Source organism: Ranitomeya variabilis, chromosome 2 (genome assembly GCF_051348905.1).
Source record: "Ranitomeya variabilis isolate aRanVar5 chromosome 2, aRanVar5.hap1, whole genome shotgun sequence".
Taxonomy (NCBI): Eukaryota; Metazoa; Chordata; class Amphibia; order Anura; family Dendrobatidae; genus Ranitomeya; species Ranitomeya variabilis.
In genome coordinates this window covers 1057751428-1057776720 of record NC_135233.1, presented here as the reverse complement: position 1 = coordinate 1057776720, position 25293 = coordinate 1057751428, and the positions used below count along the sequence as shown (strand labels likewise).

General features: G+C 45.9%; 1 protein-coding gene across 1 annotated transcript; it reads left to right on the top strand.

The window, feature by feature from the left end:
• LOC143804043 (microtubule-associated serine/threonine-protein kinase 4-like) lies at window positions 1-21482 on the top strand. Its single transcript, XM_077281786.1, has 18 exons — window positions 1-228; window positions 11916-12017; window positions 12475-12568; window positions 13373-13443; window positions 13812-13885; window positions 14697-14905; window positions 15368-15506; window positions 15607-15739; window positions 15879-16044; window positions 16175-16276; window positions 16519-16641; window positions 16795-16904; window positions 16998-17089; window positions 17408-17506; window positions 19175-19273; window positions 19613-19701; window positions 20298-20387; window positions 21154-21482. Exons 1-18 carry the CDS (start codon window positions 1-3, stop codon window positions 21300-21302), a joined length of 2169 nt encoding a protein of 722 aa, XP_077137901.1. The 3' UTR covers window positions 21303-21482.
• Window positions 21483-25293: the final 3811 nt, after the last annotated feature.

Here is a 25293-nt window from a genome sequence, read left to right as displayed (position 1 = left end):
ATGTCTGGGATTCCTCCAGACAGACTTCAGGTGTTAGCACTACTCCTGGGCATCCTTACCACCTATGCCCCTGACATTGTGCTACCACTGCCCGATGGCGTCCTCAGCTTCACTTACCGGCTGGTTATGAAGCTAGTGAGAGACTGCCTGACCAAATACCAACAAGGTCGAATAAGCCAAGAATATCTTGAGCATTTACAACAAAACATCAGGACATTAGTACAACAGGCAAGTAGCAGACGATCTGCACAAATCATTTCATAATAATAATAATGAAATATAAGTTTATAGAAATCTAGCTTTTCAATTTTTTTTTCACTTTTCGGTGTGTATTAACCCCTTTCCGATGTGGTCCGTAATAATACGTCCCCGCGCCCTGGTACTTATAGATGCGAGACCAGAGGCGTAGCTAGGGTTTTGATTCAGGGGGGTGTAACTTCTGAGTGGGCCCCTAACCAGGTAACCTTGATTACAACTGGATGAGGCACCCTAATAGTGGAGGAGAATCTCAGCAGATGCCCGCGCTGTTACTGAAGATAATCTCTATATAACGACCAATACAGATATTACCGCCATATGGTCAGTGGTAGATACCAGCCCTACAGAACATAGATCACAGCACAGTTACAGATAATCTCTTACCGCTGACGTTCTTGATGATGGAATCTTTTGCTTTTCCCGTCTTTTCCATCTGGCCCAGACCGACATGACAACTTCCAGCCACGTCTCGTCTGCAGAGAATACAACAAAGAAACATTTCACTTCTCATATTCCAGCCCCATCACCATCTATTACCAACCTGCACAAACTCCTCATCCTACTGATACCCCAAATACTGAGCCGCTGCTGCCGTATGTGTCTCTATTACTGCCCCTGATACCCCAATACTGAGCCACTGCTGCCGTATGTGTCCCTATTACTGCACCTGATACCCCAATACTGAGCCACTGCTGCCGTAGGTGTCCCTATTACTGCACCTGATACCCCAATACTGAGCCACTGCTGCCGTATGTGTCCCTATTACTGCACCTGATACCCCAATACTGAGCCACTGCTGCCGTATGTGTCCCTATTACTGCACCTGATACCCCAATACTGAGCCACTGCTGCCGTATGTGTCCCTATTACTGCACCTGATACCCCAATACTGAGCCGCTGCTGCCGTAGGTGTCCCTATTACTGCACCTGATACCCCAATACTGAGCCACTGCTGCCATATGTGTCCCTATTACTGCACCTGATACCCCAATACTGAGCCACTGCTGCCGTATGTGTCCCTATTACTGCACCTGATACCCCAATACTGAGCCACTGCTGCCGTAGGTGTACCTATTACTGCACCTGATACCCCAATACTGAGCCACTGCTGCCATATGTGTCCCTATTACTGCACCTGATACCCCAATACTGAGCCACTGCTGCCGTAGGTGTCCCTATTACTGCACCTGATACCCCAATACTGAGCCACTGCTGCCGTAAGTGCCCCTATTACTGCACCTGATACCCCAATACTGAGCCGCTGCTGCCGTATGTGTCCGTATTACTGCCCCTGATACCCCAATACTGAGCCACTGCTGCCGTATGTGTCCCTATTACTGCACCTGATACCCCAATACTGAGCCACTGCTGCCGTATGTGTCCCTATTACTGCACCTGATACCCCAATACTGAGCCGCTGCTGCCATATGTGTCCCTATTACTGCACCTGATACCCCAATACTGAGCCACTGCTGCCGTATGTGTCCCTATTACTGCACCTGATACCCCAATACTGAGCCACTGCTGCCGTAGGTGTCCCTATTACTGCACCTGATACCCCAATACTGAGCCACTGCTGCCGTATGTGTCCCTATTACTGCACCTGATACCCCAATACTGAGCTGCTGCTGCCGTATGTGTCCCTATTACTGCACCTGATACCCCAATACTGAGCCGCTGCTGCCGTATGTGTCCCTATTACTGCACCTGATACCCCAATACTGAGCCGCTGCTGCCATATGTGTCCCTATTACTGCACCTGATACCCCAATACTGAGCCTCTGCCGTATGTGTCCCTATTACTGCACCTGATACCCCAATACTGAGCCGCTGCTGCCGTATGTGTCCCTATTACTGCACCTGATACCCCAATACTGAGCCGCTGCTGCCGTATGTGTCCCTATTACTCCACCTGATACCCCAATACTGAGCCACTGCTGCTGTATGTGTCCCTATTACTGCACCTGATACCCCAATACTGAGCCGCTGCTGCCATATGTGTCCCTATTACTGCACCTGATACCCCAATACTGAGCCTCTGCTGCCGTAGGTGTCCCTATTACTGCACCTGATACCCCAATACTGAGCCACTGCTGCCGTATGTGTCCCTATTACTGCACCTGATACCCCAATACTGAGCCACTGCTGCCGTATGTGCCCCTATTACTGCACCTGATACCCCAATACTGAGCCACTGCTGCCGTATGTGTCCCTATTACTGCACCTGATACCCCAATACTGAGCCTCTGCTGCCGTAGGTGTCCCTATTACTGCACCTGATACCCCAATACTGAGCCACTGCTGCCGTATGTGTCCCTATTACTGCCCCTGATACCCCAATACTGAGCCGCTGCTGCCGTATGTGTCCCTATTACTGCCCCTGATACCCCAATACTGAGCCGCTGCTGCCATATGTGACCATATTACTGCCCCTGATACCCCAATACTGAGCCGCTGCTGCTGTATGTGTCCCTATTACTGCACCTGATACCCCAATACTGAGCCACTGCTGCCGTATGTGTCCCTATTACTGCACCTGATACCCCAATACTGAGCCGCTGCTGCCATATGTGACCATATTACTGCCCCTGATACCCCAATACTGAGCCGCTGCTGCCGTATGTGTCCCTATTACTGCACCTGATACCCCAATACTGAGCCTCTGCTGCCGTATGTGTCCCTATTACTGCACCTGATACCCCAATACTGAGCCACTGCTGCCGTATGTGTCCCTATTACTGCACCTGATACTCCAATACTGAGCCGCTGCTGCCATATGTTACCATATTACTGCCCCTGATACCCCAATACTGAGCCTCTGCTGCCGTAGGTGTCCCTATTACTGCACCTGATACCCCAATACTGAGCCACTGCTGCTGTATGTGTCCCTATTACTGCACCTGATACCCCAATACTGAGCCTCTGCTGCCGTAGGTGTCCCTATTACTGCACCTGATACCCCAATACTGAGCCGCTGCTGCCATATGTGTCCCTAACTGCACCTGATACCCCAATACTGAGCCTCTGCTGCCGTAGGTGTCCCTATTACTGCACCTGATACCCCAATACTGAGCCACTGCTGCTGTATGTGTCCCTATTACTGCCCCTGATACCCCAATACTGAGCCGCTGCTGCCGTATGTGTCCATATTACTGTACCTGATACCCCAATACTGAGCCACTGCTGCCGTATGTGTCCCTATTACTGCACCTGATACCCCAATACTGAGCCACTGCTGCCGTATGTGTCCCTATTACTGCACCTGATACCCCAATACTGAGCCGCTGCTGCTGTATGTGTCCCTATTACTGCCCCTGATACCCCAATACTGAGCCGCTGCTGCCATATGTGTCCCTATTACTGCACCTGATACCCCAATCCTGAGCCGCTGCTGCCGTATGTGTCCCTATTACTGCCCCTGATACCCCAATACTGAGCCGCTGCTGCCGTATGTGTCCCTATTACTGCACCTGATACCCCAATACTGAGCCACTGCTGCCGTATGTGTCCCTATTACTGCCCCTGATACCCCAATACTGAGCCGCTTCTGCCGTATGTGTCCCTATTACTGCCCCTGATACCCCAATACTGAGCCACTGCTGCCGTATGTGTCCCTATTACTGCCCCTGATACCCCAATACTGAGCCACTTCTGCCGTATGTGTCCCTATTACTGCCCCTGATACCCCAATACTGAGCCACTGCTGCCGTATGTGTCCCTATTACTGCCCCTGATACCCCAATACTGAGCCGCTTCTGCCGTATGTGTCCCTATTACTGCCCCTGATACCCCAATACTGAGCCACTGCTGCCATATGTGTCCCTATTACTGCCCCTGATACCCCAATACTGAGCCACTGCTGCCGTATGTGTCCCTATTACTGCACCTGATACCCCAATACTGAGCCACTGCTGCCATATGTGTCCCTATTACTGCACCTGATACCCCAATACTGAGCCACTGCTGCCGTATGTGTCCCTATTACTGCCCCTGATACCCCAATACTGAGCCGCTGCTGCCGTATGTGTCCCTATTACTGCACCTGATACCCCAATACTGAGCCACTGCTGCCGTATGTGTCCCTATTACTGCCCCTGATACCCCAATACTGAGCCACTGCTGCCGTATGTGTCCCTATTACTGCCCCTGATACCCCAATACTGAGCCACTGCTGCCGTATGTGTCCCTATTACTGCCCCTGATACCCCAATACTGAGCCGCTTCTGCCGTATGTGTCCCTATTACTGCACCTGATACCCCAATACTGAGCCGCTGCTGCCGTATGTGACCCTATTACTGCACCTGATACCCCAATACTGAGCCGCTGCTGCCGTATGTGTCCCTATTACTGCCCCTGATACCCCAATACTGAGCCGCTGCTGCCATATGTGACCATATTACTGCCCCTGATACCCCAATACTGAGCCGCTGCTGCTGTATGTGTCCCTATTACTGCACCTGATACCCCAATACTGAGCCACTGCTGCCGTATGTGTCCCTATTACTGCACCTGATACCCCAATACTGAGCCGCTGCTGCCATATGTGACCATATTACTGCCCCTGATACCCCAATACTGAGCCGCTGCTGCCGTATGTGTCCCTATTACTGCACCTGATACCCCAATACTGAGCCTCTGCTGCCGTATGTGTCCCTATTACTGCACCTGATACCCCAATACTGAGCCACTGCTGCCGTATGTGTCCCTATTACTGCACCTGATACTCCAATACTGAGCCGCTGCTGCCATATGTTACCATATTACTGCCCCTGATACCCCAATACTGAGCCTCTGCTGCCGTAGGTGTCCCTATTACTGCACCTGATACCCCAATACTGAGCCACTGCTGCTGTATGTGTCCCTATTACTGCACCTGATACCCCAATACTGAGCCTCTGCTGCCGTAGGTGTCCCTATTACTGCACCTGATACCCCAATACTGAGCCGCTGCTGCCATATGTGTCCCTAACTGCACCTGATACCCCAATACTGAGCCTCTGCTGCCGTAGGTGTCCCTATTACTGCACCTGATACCCCAATACTGAGCCACTGCTGCTGTATGTGTCCCTATTACTGCCCCTGATACCCCAATACTGAGCCGCTGCTGCCGTATGTGTCCATATTACTGTACCTGATACCCCAATACTGAGCCACTGCTGCCGTATGTGTCCCTATTACTGCACCTGATACCCCAATACTGAGCCACTGCTGCCGTATGTGTCCCTATTACTGCACCTGATACCCCAATACTGAGCCGCTGCTGCTGTATGTGTCCCTATTACTGCCCCTGATACCCCAATACTGAGCCGCTGCTGCCATATGTGTCCCTATTACTGCACCTGATACCCCAATCCTGAGCCGCTGCTGCCGTATGTGTCCCTATTACTGCCCCTGATACCCCAATACTGAGCCGCTGCTGCCGTATGTGTCCCTATTACTGCACCTGATACCCCAATACTGAGCCACTGCTGCCGTATGTGTCCCTATTACTGCCCCTGATACCCCAATACTGAGCCGCTTCTGCCGTATGTGTCCCTATTACTGCCCCTGATACCCCAATACTGAGCCACTGCTGCCGTATGTGTCCCTATTACTGCCCCTGATACCCCAATACTGAGCCACTTCTGCCGTATGTGTCCCTATTACTGCCCCTGATACCCCAATACTGAGCCACTGCTGCCGTATGTGTCCCTATTACTGCCCCTGATACCCCAATACTGAGCCGCTTCTGCCGTATGTGTCCCTATTACTGCCCCTGATACCCCAATACTGAGCCACTGCTGCCATATGTGTCCCTATTACTGCCCCTGATACCCCAATACTGAGCCACTGCTGCCGTATGTGTCCCTATTACTGCACCTGATACCCCAATACTGAGCCACTGCTGCCATATGTGTCCCTATTACTGCACCTGATACCCCAATACTGAGCCACTGCTGCCGTATGTGTCCCTATTACTGCCCCTGATACCCCAATACTGAGCCGCTGCTGCCGTATGTGTCCCTATTACTGCACCTGATACCCCAATACTGAGCCACTGCTGCCGTATGTGTCCCTATTACTGCCCCTGATACCCCAATACTGAGCCACTGCTGCCGTATGTGTCCCTATTACTGCCCCTGATACCCCAATACTGAGCCACTGCTGCCGTATGTGTCCCTATTACAGCCCCTGATACCCCAATACTGAGCCGCTTCTGCCGTATGTGTCCCTATTACTGCACCTGATACCCCAATACTGAGCCGCTGCTGCCGTATGTGACCCTATTACTGCACCTGATACCCAAATACTGAGCCGCTGCTGCCGTATGTGTCCCTATTACTGCCCCTGATACCCCAATACTGAGCCACTGCTGCCGTATGTGTCCCTATTACTGCCCCTGATATCCCAATACTGAGCCGCTGCTGCTGTATGTGTCCCTACTACTGCACCTGATACCCCAATACTGAGCCGCTGCTGCCGTATGTGTCCCTATTACTGCACCTGATACCCCAATACTGAGCCGCTGCTGCCATATGTGTCCCTATTACTGCACCTGATACCCCAATACTGAGCCACTGCTGCCGTATGTGACCCTATTACTGCCCCTGATACCCCAATACTGAGCCATTGCTGCCGTATGTGTCCCTATTACTGCACCTGATACCCCAATACTGAGCCTCTGCTGCTGTATGTGTCCCTATTACTGCCCGATACCCCAATACTGAGCCTCTGCTGCCGTATGTGTCCCTATTACTGCACCTGATACCCCAATACTGAGCCGCTGCTGCCGTATGTGACCCTATTACTGCACCTGATACCCCAATACTGAGCCTCTGCTGCCATATGTGTCCCTATTACTGCACCTGATACCCCAATACTGAGCCGCTGCTGCCGTATGTGACCCTATTACTGCACCTGATACCCCAATACTGAGCCGCTGCTGCCATATGTGTCCCTATTACTACACCTGATACCCCAATACTGAGCCTCTGCTGCCGTATGTGTCCCTATTACTGCCCCTGATACCCCAATACTGAGTCACTGCTGCCATATGTGTCTCTATTACTGCACCTGATACCCCAATACTGAGCCACTGCTGCCGTATGTGTCCCTATTACTGCACCTGATACCCCAATACTGAGCCGCTGCTGCTGTATGTGTCCCTATTACTGCCCCTGATACCCCAATACTGAGCCGCTGCTGCTGTATGTGTCCCTATTACTGCACCTGATACCCCAATCCTGAGCCGCTGCTGCCGTATGTGTCCATATTACTGCACCTGATACCCCAATACTGAGCCGCTGCTGCCGTATGTGTCCCTATTACTGCACCTGATACCCCAATACTGAGCCACTGCTGCCGTATGTGTCCCTATTACTGCCCCTGATACCCCGATACTGAGCCACTACTGCCGTATGTGACCCTATTACTGCCCCTGATACCCCAATACTGAGCCGCTACTGCCGTATGTGTCCCTATTACTGCACCTGATACCCCAATACTGAGCCACTGCTGCCGTATGTGTCCCTATTACTGCCCCTGATACCCCGATACTGAGCCACTACTGCCGTATGTGACCCTATTACTGCCCCTGATACCCCAATACTGAGCCTCTGCTGCCGTATGTCCCTATTACTGCACCTGATACCCCAATACTGAGCCACTGCTGCCGTATGTGTCCCTATTACTGCCCCTGATACCCCAATACTAAGCCGCTGCTGCCGTATGTGACCCTATTACTGCCCCTGATACCCCAATGCTGAGCCACTGATGCTGTATGTGTCCCTATTACTGCACCTGATACCCCAATACTGAGCCGCTACTGCCGTATGTGTCCCTATTACTGCACCTGATACAACAATACTGAGCCGCTGCTGCCGTACGTGTCCCTATTACTGCCCCTGATACCCCAATACTGAGCCACTGCTGCTGTATGTGTCCCTATTACTGCACCTGATACCCCAATACTGAGCCGCTACTGCCGTATGTGACCCTATTACTGCACCTGATACCCCAATACTGAGCCGCTGCTGCCGTATGTGTCCCTATTACTGCACCTGATACCCCAATACTGAGCCGCTGCTGCCGTATGTGTCCCTATTACTGCACCTGATACCCCAATACTGAGCCGCTACTGCCGTATGTGACCCTATTACTGCACCTGATACCCCAATACTGAGCCTCTGCTGCCGTATGTGTCCCTATTACTGCCCCTGATACCCCAATACTGAGCCGCTGCTGCCGTATGTGTCCCTATTACTGCCCCTGATATCCCAATACTGAGCCGCTGCTGCCGTATGTGTCCCTATTACTGCACCTGATACCCCAATACTGAGCCACTGCTGCCCTATGTGTCCCTATTACTGCACCTGATACCCCAATACTGAGCCGCTGCTGCCGTATGTGTCCCTATTACTGCACCTGATACCCCAATACTGAGCCGCTGCTGCCGTATGTGTCCCTATTACTGCATCTGATACCCCAATACTGAGCCGCTACTGCCGTATGTGTCCCTATTACTGCACCTGATACCTCAATACTGAGACGCTGCTGCCGTATGTGTCCCTATTACTGCACCTGCTGTGTGGTTCTCTGTGCCCTCTAAATTCTAAAGCAACCCTCCAGAATAAAGTAATGCCAGGTGCAACTGCCCTAGAAAACAGTGCCCACATTTTTTCCCCTAAAAAGCAATATTGCCCTTTGTGCCTCTTTGACAGTCACAGTAACCTAAGTTCCCCTGTAACAATAAGTGCCCACTTTAGATTTAATAATGTCCCGAGTCTCCCCCCTGTAGAGTTCCCCTATACACAGTATGATGCTCTCTTATATACAGTATAATGCCCCCTCACTGTATATATACTGACCCCTTTATATCCCCCAAACTGTTTAATGGCTCCAACACTGTACGATGGCCCCATCATTGTAATCTCCACACTGTATGATGGCCCCCTAGATAGCTTCCATATAGTATACAGTACCACATAGTCTTCAATATAGTATAATACACTCCCCATAGGCAGACTCTATAGTGTAATGCACCCCCATAGGCAGCCTCTATAATGTAATGCTCCTCCATAGGCAGGCTCTATAATACAATGCAGCCCACCATAGGCAGCCTCTATAGTGTAATGCACCCCCATATTCAGACTCTATAGTACAATGCACCCCCATAGGCAGACTATAATATAATGCACCCCTATTGGAGCCTCTATAATGTAATGCACCCCATAGGCAGACTCTATAATATAATGCAGCCCCCATAGACAGCCTCTATAGTGTAATACACCCTCATATTCAGACTCTATAGTACAATGCACCCCCATAGGCAGCCTCTATAGTGTAATGCACCCCCATAGGCAGACTCTATAGTATAATGCAGCCCCATTGGCAGACTCTATATTATAATGCAGCCCCATAGGCAGCCTCTATAGTATAATGCAGCCCCATAGACAGACTCCATAGTATAATGCAGCCCCATAGACAGACTCTATAGTATAATGCAGCCCCATAGGCAGACTCTATAGTATAATGCAGCCTCATAGGCAGGATCTGTTTTTATTTTTATTTTTTTGTACCATTCACCATGTTGTAAAAGTGATAAGACCAATTTGTTCATTGGGTTGGTACAATTACAGCAATACCAGATTTATAAAATTTTTATGATTTGAAATTTTTACACATTAAAAACAATATTTTAGAAAAATGAATTTGATTTTACATCGTCCTATTCTGAGAGCTGTAACTTTTTTATTTTTTTGCCTAATGAGCCATATTATTGCTTGATTTTTGAGGGACAGTTTGGTGTTTTCATTTTTATCATATGTTTTACACATGACTTTTTGATTGCTTTTTATTCACTTTTTGTGAGTCACTATGATGAAAAAGCATCATTTTAGGCACTTTTTTTTTTTTTTTTTTTTTTTTTTTACGGCATTCGCCAAAAGGAATAAATAACATGCCACTTTTACAGAGCGGGACATTACAGACACAGCGATACCAATTATATGTACTTTTTTTGTCCATTATTGTTTTATCAGAAACGCTGCATTTTGAGCAGCGAAATGGATTTTAGTGATTTGTGTACTCATTTTTATGTGGTTTTTTTTCACTTTTTTACATATTTTAATTTAATTTTTGGCACTTTTTCACTGTGGGACATGTATAATATTTACTTTGATCACTGGTCTCATACATTGCTGTATGAGAGTGGTCAGTGTCACACTGACACTCAGTGACTGTGCCTGTGAGACTCAGCTTATTGCTGGATCTCACAGGCTATCATACCCTGGGGTCATCACATGACTTCAGGGTACCATGGTAACCATCGGGACCTGTGATTCTCATAGCGGGAGTCCGATTGTTACTAAGGCCTTGTAACATCTTAAATACCGCTGTCGCGATTGACAGCAGTATTTAAGGGTTAATCGGCCTCAATTGGTCATAAAACGAGTCGGTTCTGATACTGCAGGATGTCAGTTGTAATGTACGGCGCCACTACTCTCTTATTCCTTAGTGTCATTAAAAAGCGTTAGTACCCTTAATGACCTACCATCGCTCATACTATACAGTATATTGCAGGAGTGCATAAGTGTGTCTGTGTGTGTACAGTATTTGTACCGTTACTACTGTAAATGGGCCCCCGTCTCGCCAGGGCCCCGGCACTTGCCCGGGTGCGCTGGGTTCTGACGCCGGCCCTGGCATTGCTACAGTATTGCAGTATACAGTGAAAGTCTCGGTGTAGGCCTACAGCTGAGCTTTAGAGGAGGACCAAAGTTCCAGCGACAGGGTCTTCAGCAGACCCCTATTTGTCATAGTAACCTATCAGACCCCGCAACCGCATTGTGGAGGGCCAATGAAAGCATGTGAGCCCACGTACCGGTGTTGGCACCCTTTAAAAGCTGCTGTAAGAGAGATTGACAGCATTATTTAAATGGTTAACAGTAAAACAGCCGCTGCCAGAACTCCGTGCCATCCGCAGCTCTTAGAGACAGATGATGGCTATCTAATATAGCTGTATATGCAGCAGGTTTGGGGAGTTCAGCCCCCGTACATTTGTGGGAACGGGATAAGGGACTGGGTTGCAGGGGGACAATAAATAGAAAGAGGTTGGGGAAATGCCTCCTTGTCGCAGTTTCACGTTCCAGCATCCAACCAGCCCTTATAAAGAGATGGGGAGGAAAAGAAGCAGGCTTGAAAAGATGGTACTTCATAAGTAGAGGTTTTGGGGAGGTCACAGTGGTGGGGGAAAGGTTTTGGTCAGAGGCTTGTTAGATGTCATGTCCTTTGGAGGGAAGTTACTCTTGGGAGAATGTTGACTTCAGTAACATCTCAATATAACTAGCAGACTTAGGTCCTGTGAGGATGGGGGTATCAATGTGGGATATAAATACATTGCTCAGTGTGCCGGTGTGGAGCTTGTAGGGTCTAACTCTTAATTAGGTGTTGGCTTTCTTCTGGTCTGTGGCCATTTTACACAGGTCACAAGCAGCCATGTGTCTTATTTTCATGCATTGAGTATAGCGGGAGGACGTGGAGATGTAAAGGTTTACAGGTGACCGGTTCCCTCGCCAGCTGTCATGTAGCACTTGTAGAGAAACATGGTGACATAAATGGCCTCCTCCATTCAGCACTTTTTCTCATGATTTTCATTTCTTGTTTTTTCTCATCTCTATAGGCTGAAGAAAAATCCCAAAGTGGAGAATTGGCCTTTTTTAAACAACTGGCCCAAAACGTCCTGCTTGTACTGGAGTATCCGGCCTACTCACTGGAGCGCCTGGTAAGGATCCATCATCTTCTACATCTCATGTCCTTGTTGTCTGATCTTCTCCAGATCACCAGTCATATAGCAGGAGCTCAGATTTATGATGGTAGAGGCCTCCTTGTCCGCACTGGTCAGACACAGGATACTTTATGGCAGCCTGTCTCTGCGGCTCCATCCTCTGTGATGACAGCCTGTACTCAGCGGTGCAGAGTTTGTATTTCTTCCTCTTTCTCGCTCGATCATCACAATCTTCCTCCTGGTAAATGCTGCAGTTCTGATAGAAGTTATTAGAGAACAGTTGTAGATATAAATCCGTTATATTAATGTGGATTTACTGGGGGGAGCGGCCGTGAATAGTCCGTCCTATACTGAAATTATCAAATAAATCCAGGTTTAGTCCTTCCTGCTTTATTTATACCGTAATTTAGTGTTTGAGAAATGTTATATTAATTGTATATATTTCATCCATCAGGAAACATCAGACGGTGACTCCAAAGAGGGGCAAAACCTAAATATTGCTGACCCCGATACCAGTGAGCCGGGGCTAAACTCTGATCTGACAGAAGGTAAGCCGATCATATTTTACATACAAGTATCAAGTTATAGAGAAGAGCAGAGAATATGTGGATTTATTCTTCATCCTCTGTATGAGGCCGGTGACGGCTCCTGAACCCCTTATAAACTACGAGGGGGCTCACGTAATTCTGCTTCTCTCCTCTCTGGTCTTCTCATCTCACAAGGTTGGTCATATGTCCCCAATCATGTCATCGTTCCGGATTCAATTAGATCCTGAGCAATATCAATCTGTGTGCCTCAAAATACACAAATAAATAAGAGAAACCTGCATGGCCTGGAAGTGGAGGGATCAAGACTCGCATTTCCTGTAGGCGTCTTCCACATCCACTCAATGATGACAAAGTGGACCTTCTTCAATATCCCCTGGAAGAAGCCTACACAAAACGTCTTCAGTAGTCCTTGGAAGAAGCCTATGCGAAACACGTGTCGCAGTCTTGCTCTCCTTCCTGCCAGACAGAACAAATTTCTCTTATTTATTTGTCTTGTTTATTTTGAGGCCTATAGATTGTTCCTGTGTCTTCTAAATTCTAGAAAGACACAAACTTGTACAAATACGATTCTGAATATGTTTTGATGTGATTTTGATGACCCTTTCTTGGTATGAAAAGGTGGGGAAGCGTTCTCTACGTCTTACATTCTGTTTTTATACTTTTATCATGAATTATTCTAATTAATCAAATAAAACTTGTTACATTTTTTATATTTGGCTTTTTGCTTTCTTTTCTTTTGGTTATTAAGTTCTGATATAGACTAATACATGATGACTTCTCTTCATTATTTTATCATTACTTTAGAAATAACTCTGCCGGCAAATGCTGATAGTGGAATATGTGAGACCTCAGGGATCAGCCACGAATCTGCCAGTGTAAGTATCAGAGGGACGTCTGTATCATCAGAGGACGGGGTGTGAACTACACGTCCCATATTATACCTCATATGATAATGGGATATCTCTGTTCGCCATGTAGATCGGACCTATTATGTGTGATGATGACATTATTATTCCTGCCTTCTCTGTGTGATGCCCCTTATCCCCCCCCAGCAGTAATGATTTATGTGTATGGGGGATATCTCCTATAATAGGGTCTGTGGAGGGTCCGGCTTGTATCACATCCCTGCATCTGCTGCAGTGTAATCAGCGGGGATGTGATATAGAAGGAGACGTTCCTGCATCTTGAGCTTTTATCTTCCTGCAGTTTCTATGTCCTAAAGTCGTTTTTTATTCCTTTTTAGGCCTTGATCGGATCATTGAATCCTTGTAAGAGCGACTATAAACCCATCAAACTGATCAGCAGTGGAGCCTTTGGGTGAGCTTTACTTTGGTATAATATTTATTTCTCAGGGCTCCTTATAACGATGCCTATGTCTCTGCGTCCTGCCCGTGCAATGTTCCCATAGAGAAATGATGAGTCCACATCACTGTCCACATCTGTCTGTCACTATTCAGGTCAGTTAGGATGCGGTGTGGATGAGGACCCCCATAGGTGATCATTTATGAAGGGTTATTTTATGTATTTCTGGATTTCTAGTGATGGCTGAACATCTAGTATTAATCATTAGTACAGGAGATCACTTAATGAGGTCTATAGACGGACTGTTAGGCCGGGGTCACACTAGAGTAAAATACGGACGAGTGCTATGCAAGAAAACATCGCATTGCACTCGGACCACTGTTAATTTACGGGGCAGCACATCACCGTTTATTTTCTTGGGTGTATTCAGCGTGCATGTAAAACTGCAGCATGCTGCGATTTTAAGCGTATAATGGCTGAGTCTCGCCAATGCAAGCCTATGGGTGCGAGAAAAAATCAGACACAACACGGACCATCTGTGTAGCTTGCGAGAAATATGCACACATTTTCCTCATTTCAGCCCATTGATCAATTTAATTGACCGGGGAAAGTCAGTGAGAAATGTAAAGCCATATGCATGTCATACGGATACATAGGTAAGAGAAAATCGCATAATCGCATTGCAAACGCATTACACACGGTTGACCATACGGAGAACACTTGTGCGATTCTTGGCAGGGAGACTCAGACTGATTTTCCATACAGTAAGTGTGACCCCAGCCTTAGTAAGAATTCACAATAAATCATGGATTTTCTTCCTCTCCAGGGCCGTCCACTTAGTTCGCCATAAAGACACAGACCAGATATGTGCTGTGAAGAAAATTGACAAGGAGAACCTGAAAAAGCCAAGGAAACTTGAATTGGCCTTTCTGGAGAGGGACATCTTAACATTCGTCGATTGTCCCTTTGTGGCCTCCATGTTCTGCTCCTTTCCTACTAAACTTCATCTGTGTATGGTCATGGAGTATGTACCAGGTAGGACACTTCCATAGTATCTATATCCAGCCCTCGTCTGCTGAATTCGAGCTTCTATATATGGCTATAATGTGCCCACATGCACGGTTACATGCCCACTCTGCATTTACTACACGTTATCTGTTACCAAGAAGACTGAAAAACCATTGATCTCCCTGAAGTCCCCCTATATGTCCTCACTGAGCACGGCAGCAACTTCCACTAGAGGAAGATCTGCCTCTTAAACAGTTTTTATAGATGAGAACTTCAAAGGGAAGTAAATGAGAGGCTTGTAGATGAGGCCCGGCGCGGTCTCTTTGTATAGGGTCACTGTGTAGTATACAGTATACGCTCTACATCACACAGTATATCTCTATGTAGGCCATCCTGTCCCAATGTCTCTGCTTATTTCGCATTCACCCTCATAATGTGTAATTTACACTGTAACAAACCCTAACCTGTCATATTTGCTTTCTCCCGCAGGAGGAGACTGTGACAGTCTTATAAAGCACAGGGGTCCTTTACCAGTCCCCTTGGCACGACTGTACATTGCGGAAACCATTCTTGCTGTGGAATATCTGCACAGCTTTGGTGTGGTGCACAGAGACCTGAAGCCTGACAAGTAAGTGCCCCCTGTAGTATAATAAAGGGGAAGAAAGTTAGAGTTTGTTGTACAGTCTATGGGTTATTACTTGGGGCTGACACCATCTTTTCTTTGACAGTATCCTGATAACATCAACAGGACATATTAAGGTCACGGATTTTGGGCTTTCAAAACTCGGCCTCATGAGACCGACATCAGATATCTACAAGGCCCCAACTGAGGACATCACCCACGAGTTCCTTGATGGCGAGGTTGGCTTTACTGACAAGATCTTGTACTTTATAGATCTCATCTCTTTCTCTGATAATTTCTCTATAAAACGTTAACATTGACGTTATTTATCGCAATAATGTTTATTGATCATCATCTCATTCTTCTGTTGGTTTCCAGGCTTTTGGCACCCCTAACTACAAGGCCCCAGAAGTTATCCTAAGGAAAGGCTATGGAAGGCCTGTTGACTGGTGGTCAGTAGGGATCATCCTGTATAAATTTCTGTTTGCAATTACACCATTTCGAGGGGCTTCCAAAAGAGCTATTTTACGCAGTGTCCTTGAGGGTAAGTAAAATAATCTGAGTGTTATTTGGCTTTATTGGTTCTGTCGTTTAGTTTCTAGCTTTAATAAGGATTTTTTTTTAATGAAAATAAATGAAGAGATTTTATTTCCTGCAATCTTTGATTTTTACAGATAACATAACTTGGACACATCATAAGTACTCTGCTCCTCCCTATGCTCGTCACCTGATCACTGAGCTACTCAGGAAAAATCCAGCATATAGACTTGGGACAGGTAATATTATAATAGTATTATGACTTATTACACCTCTGTGACTGAACAAATGGTCATGTCCATGAGGTTCAGCACTGAGGTTCTGTACTGTACCTGATTGTCCATTCTCCATTCTTCATGCTATGACTTTCAGTACATTTCCTTCATGTCCGCTCTGTAATGTCCTCAGTTCAGGTTTACATAAACAGAGCAGTTTCTCTGATAGTGACTGTATCAATTTCTTTCTTGTCTTCCTTTTCCAGGAGGAGCGAATGAGATCAAAGCTCATCCATTTCTACGTGTTTTAGACTTTAACAAACTTCTAAGTCAGAAACCCATGTTTGTGCCTGATCTAAAGTCAGATGAGGACACCCGCTACTTTAACAGTAAGTAAAATGAGACATCATCTGCAAAAAACTGCTGTGTGTCCTGTCTTTCATTTTATGTAAAAATCATTTCCCATCATTAATAGTGATAACATGGTGACTGCCTGAACAGGACTTTTTCTAATAATTTCTGATAACACTTGTACTTTGTAGTTGGTTGTAGCAGATGCAAACATATGAATTCAGATGAGGGGGACACAAGTGACGACAATGACTGGCCAGAAATGAAAAACTTTGTATCACCTTATCAAAGGTTTTCTAAAGTAAGTATGCAGCCAATAAAAGGTGTGAAACCTATAATTATTTAAAAAAAAGCTTAAAAATATCTATGTTTTATATTTCTCTGTGTGTTTTAGCTACATATCACCAATCCTAGGATGATGACCAATGTAGAGCTTTCTTCACCTCCACAGTGTTCCCAAGAGAACAGCGAAAAACAGTCAGACATGTGAGTAGATTATTATTTTGAGATTTAGTTCTGATATATGTTCAGAACCAAACACAAGACACAAGAAACACAAAACTAAATCCAGAATCCACCACCCCATGATTGATAATCTCTGTGGGTCTGGCTTGTGTTAACATGGCCATAACATCTCATTATTTTGACCAGCCATTAATTACCAGCTCATTACAGGCCAATATTACTAGTTGGGGTCCTGAGAAGGGTATCTCCTCCATGTTGACCTAATTGGCTTTACAGATAGGCGTTCTTCCCTTTTGTATTGTTTTTATTTGTAATTTACTTATTTTTTCTACCAAAAAGGCTGAAGGAATCTTCCTCTTCCAAAACTGATGGAAACAATGAAGGGCCAATGTCACCTCGACAGTGTTCCCAAGAGAACCATGAAAAACACTCCGACATGTGAGTAGATTATTATTATAAGATTTAGTTCTGATATACCTTATATACTCGAGTAAAAGCTGAGAATTTCAGCCCAATTTGTTAGGCTGAAAGTGCCCCTCTCGGCTTATACTCGAGTTATACCCAGGGGTCGACAAAGGAGGGGGAGCAGCAGCTGTGTAACAATACTCACCTGCTCCTGGCGCGGTCCCTGCCTTCCCTGGTTCTCCGGGCATTGGCAGCTTCTTCCTGTATTGAGCGGTCACCGCTCATTACAGTAATGAATATGGACCCAACTCCACTCCCATAGGGGTGGAGCCACATATTCATTACTGTAATGAGCGGTACCATGTGACCACTCACTACAGGAAGAAGCTACCGGTGCCGGGGAACAGACGTGCAGGGATAGCGCCAGGAGCAGGTGAGTATAACGCAGTGCGCGATATTCACCTGCTCCACATTCCACCGTCGGCGCCGCTGCTTCTTTCCCGTCCTCTGCAGTGACGCTCAGGTCAGATGGCGCGATGACGCGATTAGTGCGAGCTGCCCTCTGCCTGAACAGTCAGTGCAGAGGACGGGGAAGACACAGCGGTGGTCGGCGGTGGAATGGGGAGCAGAGGAATATAGCAAGTGCCAGGGGCCTGAGAGGTAAGTATGTAATTTTTTTATTTTTTTAATCACAGCAACAGCATATGGGGCAAATATCTGTATGGAGCATCTTATGGGGCCATGTGCAGCATTATATGGGGGCAAATATCTGTATGGAGTATCTTATGGGGCCATGTGCAGCATTATATGGGGCAAATATCTGTATGGGGCCATGTGCAGCATTATATGTGGTAAATATCTCTATGGAGCATCTTATGGAGCCATAATCAGCATATGTGCAGCATTATACGGGGAAAATATCTCTATGGAGCATCTTATGGGGCCATAATCAGCATATCTGCAGAATTATATAGGGTAAATATCTCTATGGAGCATCTTATGGGGCCATAATCAGCATATGTGCAGCATTATATGGGGCAAATATCTCTATGGAGCATCTTATGGGGCCATAATCCGCATTTGTGGAGCATAATACAGGGCAAATGTGTCTATGGAGCATCTTATGGGGCCATAATCAGCATTTGTGCAGCATTATATGGGGCAAATGTCTGTATGGAGCATCTTATGGGGCCATAATCAACATTTGTGCAGCATTATATGGGGCATATTTTAATACGGAGCATCTTATGGAGCCCATCATAAACTGTATGGAGCATTATATGGGGCGTATTTTGTAGCTGCTGCATTTCCCACCCTAGGCTTATACTCGAGTCATTAAGTTTTCCCAGTTTTTTGTGGCAAAATTAGGGGGGTCGGCTTATACTCGGGTCGGCTTATACTCGAGTATATACGGTATGTTCAGAACCAAATACAAGTCACGAGAAACACAAAACTAAATCCAGAATCCACCACCCCATCATTGATGATCTCTGCGGGTCTGGCTCGTGATAACACGGCCATAACAGCTCAGTATTTTGACCAGCCATTAATTTCCAGCTTATTACTGGCTAATATTACTAGTTGGGGTCCTGAGAAGGGTATCTCCTCCATGTTGTCCTAATTGGCCTTACAGACAGGTGTTCTTTTTCTCTTTTGTATTGTTTTTATTTGTAATTTACTTGTTTTTCTTCTACCAAAAAGGCTGAAGGAATCTTCCTCTTCCAAAACTGATGGAAACAATGAAGAGCTAATGTCACCTCCACAGTGTTCCCAAGAGAACCGTGAAAAACACTCAGACATGTGAGTAGATTATTATTATGGGATTTAGTTCTGATATATGTCCAGAACCAAACACAAGACACGAGTAACAAATCTAAATCCAGCATCCACCACCCCGTGATTGCTGATGTCTATGGGTATCGATTGTGTTCATACTGCAATAACAGCTGATCATTATGACCAGCCATTCATTTCCAGCTCATTTACAGGCCAATATTACTAGTTAGACTCCATTCTTGCTGGTAGAAGGCGGTAGAAGGCATCCCCTCTATATTGTCCTACTTGGCTTTCAGACAGGTGTTCTTCCCTTTTTTTTATTGTTTATGCTTGTAATTTACTTGTCTTTCTTCTACCAAACAGGCAGAAAGAATCTTCCTCTTCCAAAACTAATGGAGACAATCAGTGTTTCAATGAGAAAACCAGCGAGTCCTCCTCGCCCTCATTGTCAGGTATGTACAGATTTATAGTCCGTCCAATCATAGCCTATTATCCAAAATTATAATGCATTTTAACACATGAAGGCTTCAAAAATTACTTACTTAATTCCCATTGCTCCCTTGAGTATTCTGTTTTTGAGTTATGGGACTTTTTATTTAGTGCTATGGTCTTTACCAAGAGGGCGGTGCTCTCAGGATCCTCAGGGGCGTGACTTTAGGTTGCTATGCCATATTAAGCTGTGAGCCACGCCCCCACGGTAAAGACCATCGAAGTTAGCACTAAATAAAAAGACCCATATCTCTACACCCATGTGGTGGATTTTAACAAAACAAATAGAGCACTCAGTGGAGCAGCTGACACAAAGTAAGAGTGAATCTCAGACACCTTTGATCTGGTGACATTGAAGTCTTATCCTACTGATTATATAATAACACTGAGGCTTGGTGCAAGTAATGTCGTGATAATAAGGGGACATGGTTCCTTTGGGAGACACCACATGGCGGCACACAGAAAAGCTGCATATTAATCAGTTTGCATAACGCTATAAAAATACAAAGCTAATCTATTACGACTTTATAATCAATATTTTTTGTGACTTTTTTATTAGAATCTCCAGTTCAGAAGAAAAGAACATTATTTTTAACACTGAGAAAACAAAAGAAAACAGAGAAAGTAGAAGAAGGGGAAAGAAGGCGAGGTAAGTGTGACAATAAGCCCCATGTTGTATGATATCAGTGAGAAGAATTCATGTGGAGCAGATGTTATCTATCAGTGGTGGGATTGTCACATGTATGATGACTGACGTCAGTGGTGGGATTGTCACATGTATGATGACTGACATCAGTGGTGGGATTGTCACATGTATGATGACTGACGTCTGTGGTGGGATTGTCACATGTATGATGACTGACATGAGTGGTGGGATTGTCACATGTGTGATGACTGATGTCAGTGGTGGGATTGTCACACGTATGATGACTGACGTCAGCGGTGGGATTGTCACATGTATGATGACTGACGTCAGCGGTGGGATTGTCACACGTATGATGACTGACGTCAGTGGTGGGATTGTCACACGTATGATGACTGACGTCAGTGGTGGGATTGTCACATGTATGATGACTGACGTCAGTGGTGGGATTGTCACATGTATGATGACTGACGTCAGTGGTGGGATTGTCACATGTGTGATGACTGACGTCAGTGGTGGGATTGTCACATGTATGATGACTGACGTCAGTGGTGGGATTGTCACATGTATGATGACTGACGTCAGTGGTGGGATTGTCACATGTATGATGACTGACGTCAGTGGTGGGATTGTCACATGTGTGATGACTGACAATGATCCCGCAACTGTGTATGAAGAAGATTCCTCTACCGTTCTGTCTCAGTGACACCACAGTAGTACCCTCTAATATGGAGCCCCATTCCTTACATTACTTTTACATCTTTTCTCATAGGTTCTCTCTTCCGCCGGATGATATCATCCTGCCGGCGTGGATTATCCAGGGCTGCTCGCGCTGTCAGAGAAAACTGCATTTTTGCACCTTGTCAGCATGGCAGCTATAACATCTCTATGACAGAAATCCCCCCACATCTAGCGCCCTGAAGACACTACAGCACGTCCACCATCAATGCTGTACCTGTGTGGAAGGACATGTACCATCTACCTGTGGCCTCCTGACCAGCAACTACACCTGCAAAAGTAGAAGGCTCCTCCAGGAACATGTCTTCATCCTTCCATGCTATTTTTTATTTATCTAAAAATAAATTAAAATTGATTAATGTCTTTTTGAATTTAATTGATTACTACTGACATTTTTGGTAAATCAATACTACACTTCATATAGAGCATGTCTTAAGGGTTGGATCCCAAACTTTAGAACAGCGGTTCTATGTCTCCCATTACTCCTCTAAACCCTAGACAAAAGTGGAGGAGAGGACCAGAGGTTGTGTTATTCCTAAGGGTACATACACAGAGAGCCTTGTAGACGCCAGCATACCATTCTGTACTGCTAGAAGCAGAGCTTTAGGAAATCTCACTGCCCAGAGATGTGCACCGCCGACAGTAGTCCCATCTCTAATTTTTCATTACACTCTCTATATCTCCACACAGTCCCCCCAGCATGCTAACCCCTCTCCATATCGTGCCTCCATTTCACACTGTCTCCTCTCCAAATCCATTCCGTGCCCCTTTTCACACTATGCCCACATACTGCCCACCACACTGCTTTCTTCGTACTGTAACCACTCCTCACTCTGTCTCCCTACACAGTATGATGGTCACTACAGCCACCCATACAGTATTATATCAACAAAAATATGGTCACCACCAGGGCCCCCTATATATAGTATGATGTTCACCACAGGCCCCCATATATAGTACGATGTTCAAAACAGCCCCCATATATACTATGATCCCCTCAACACCCCATACAGTATTGTGACCCACAAGCAACACCCCAAACAGTATGATATTCACCACAGCCCCCTATCCAGTATGGGCACCACCGCCCCTGGGTGGTCCAAATCTCTTATTTCAAAACAAACTGCAAATTAGACTGCATTTTCAATGTGATAGGTTTACATTAAAAGTAATCTGTCAGGATGATTTTATTACTGGAACTAATGGCGTGACTGTACGGTCCTAATATAGCATTAAAAATAATACCAGTTTTGTATGTGAATATTGACATGCAGTTCTATTGTGTTTTACTGTGTAAGGCTATGTGCACACGTCAGGATTTCTTGCAGAAAATTCCTGAGAAAAACCTGAAATTTTCTGCAAGAAATCTGCAAGAAATCTGCATGCGTTTTTGCTGCGGTTTTGCCTCGTTTTTGACGCGTTTTTAGTGCGTTTTTTCCGGACATTTACCAATGCATTTTATAGTGGGAAATCCGCAAAAAAAACGCAAAATTAATGAACATGCTGCGTTTTTACCGCGATGCGTTTTTTTCACGGAAAAAAAACGCATCATGTGCACAAAACATGCGGAATTCATTCTAAATGATGGGATGCATATTGTATGCTGTTTTTTTGCGGTTTTATATCGTTTTTATAGCGAAAAAACGTGAAAAAACTGCGAAAAATCAGCAACGTGTGCACACAGCCTAATGTGAAATGTGTAGAGTGTAGTGTAACTGATGAACAGCGTTGATGCTGCCGTGAGGGTGCTGCAGGGTAATGCCTAAGGTAAGTCTGGTACACTCAGCTCAGGGGTAAGGAAAGCATAGGACATAGTTTAGTGTTTAGGATAGAAGATAGCTAGTGACTTTAGGAACCTGAGGGCGTAAGATAGAGTGTGATAGGCATTGTAAGTGTACTATACTTAGTGCATGCTGTTAGAAGATTGTGACTGTAGTTAAAGGGAACCTGTCAGAAGAATTTTGCTCAGTAAACTACACACACTGTCAGGTTGGCGCCGTTATACTGATTACAATGATACCTTGGTGGATGAAATCCGTCTTGTGGTTGTTGTTTAATCTTTATTTGTACTTTTCAGTTAATGACATTCTCGTGCTCTGTGGGTGGAGCTGTGGGTGGGGCTGTGGGTGGGGCTTTATGTGGTGTTCTGCTTACTTATTCATCTGTATTGGCTTATGACAGGTCACTGATCGGCACGCAATAGATGCTACTGTGAATGTGCCACCGCCATTTTGCTGAAGCCATTATTTTTCCTTCAACAAAATGGTGCCACCGATGGCGCTTCCACAGTAGCATCTATCACTAAGAGATAGATGCTACTGCACAAGCACCACCTCCTGTGCTAGCTTTCTGGATGCAATTTTTTTTCTAAGCCTTACAATAGCGACAATATTATAGGTATTCTCAAGAATATTACATATCAAGAATATTATCAACAGTAATATTAACACTATTATATGCTATATGTAAAATAGGGGGTAGGTCAGTGAAGGATCAATGGCCTGTTATAAGCTAATAAAGATGCATATGTAAGCAAAGCACCACATAAAGCCCCACCCACAATCCCACTGACAGCCACGCCCACAGGACACCCCGGAGCACGAGAATCTCATTAACTGAAAACTACAAATACAAACTAAACAACAACCACAAGATGAATTCCATCAACCAAGATATCATTTTAATCAGTATTACAGTGCCAACCTGACAGTGTCTGTAGTTTACTTACCACAATCCTGCTGACATGTTTGCTTTAAGTAGTGATGCTAGAATGTGGGTGAAAGGTTAAGTTTGCCCCGCCACAGACTGCTGGGCAAACAGAGTAAAGAGACAGTTAATGCTGGTCTAGGCCAGATTGGGAAGGGTCTAAGACAAGTAAAAAAGGGAACTACTTCTTGGTTGAGTGAGTAGTCTGAGCTATGTGAGGTTCTTGTCAAGATCAAGTTCAGGGTGCAGTGGGCTGGAGGCACGTAGAGTACATATCATTCTGTCAGCATGAGGTTGTACAAAATTTCCTGTGGACCTTCCTTTAACATCCGGGGATTACGGCCAGAACAAGGCACTGAGGAGAGTGCCTTAATCCCTTCCATACAGAGGAAGCCATGAGAGAAGCATAGCGGATCTCCGGAATGCTGTGGTGCCAGACGGGGAGTCTCTAGGGCTAACAGGAGCTGCTAAAGTAGGGACAGTATGGGCTCAATGCAAGCAGATGCTTGAAACGTGCTGTGTTGATGCTGTGCCCGATACTGCATGTGAAAGTCTGATGTACTTGGGTTGTCCAGTAACGTTGAACTTCTTAAAATGGACCCGGGTGTCCCCTGATGAGTGTGCGTCTGTTTCTGGAGCTGAAGATGTGGCTACAGCGAAGGCCTCTGGCCTGGAAGTGAGTGAAATGTACCATATGGGTAAAAGCTCACAGACGCACCAAAGAGGATGTAAAAATCCTCCAGAAAATTGACAAAAAAAATCACAGAGAAAACAAGCAGAGATAGTTACCTGCTGAAGCCTCCAAACAAATGCACCAGCAGGGCGCATCGGACCTGATTAATGATGGCAAAAAACAGGTGCAAAAAATACTGATGAAACAACCACTTTCAATCCAGTATTGGTTGTTTGGCATTAGTGCATAAAGAGATAAAATAATAGTCTGTATGTGGCATTGTTCACACAGGCAATGCAGAGCATCTGGTCTACAGCCTATTACTAAAGGTACCTTCACACTAAACGATATCGCTAGCGATCCGTGACGTTGCAGCGTCCTGGATAGCGATATCGTTTAGTTTGACACGCAGCATCGATCTGGATCCTGCTGTGATATCGCTGGTCGTTGAACAAAGTTCAGAACTTTATTTGGTCGTCAGACCGGCGTGTATCGTGGTGTTTGACACCAAAAGCAACGATACCAGCGATGTTTTACACTGGTAACCAGGGTAAACATCGGGTTACTAAGCGCAGGGCCGCGCTTAGTAACCCGATGTTTACCCTGGTTACCAGTGTAAAATGTAAAAAAAACAAACAGTACATACTCACCTTCGCATCCCCCGGCGTCCGCTTCCCACACTGACTGAGCGCCGTAAAGTGAAAGTGAAAGTACAGCACAGTGGTGACGTCACCGCTCTGCTGTTAGGGCCGGCGCTCACACAGTGCAGGAAGCGGACGCCGGGGGACGCGAATG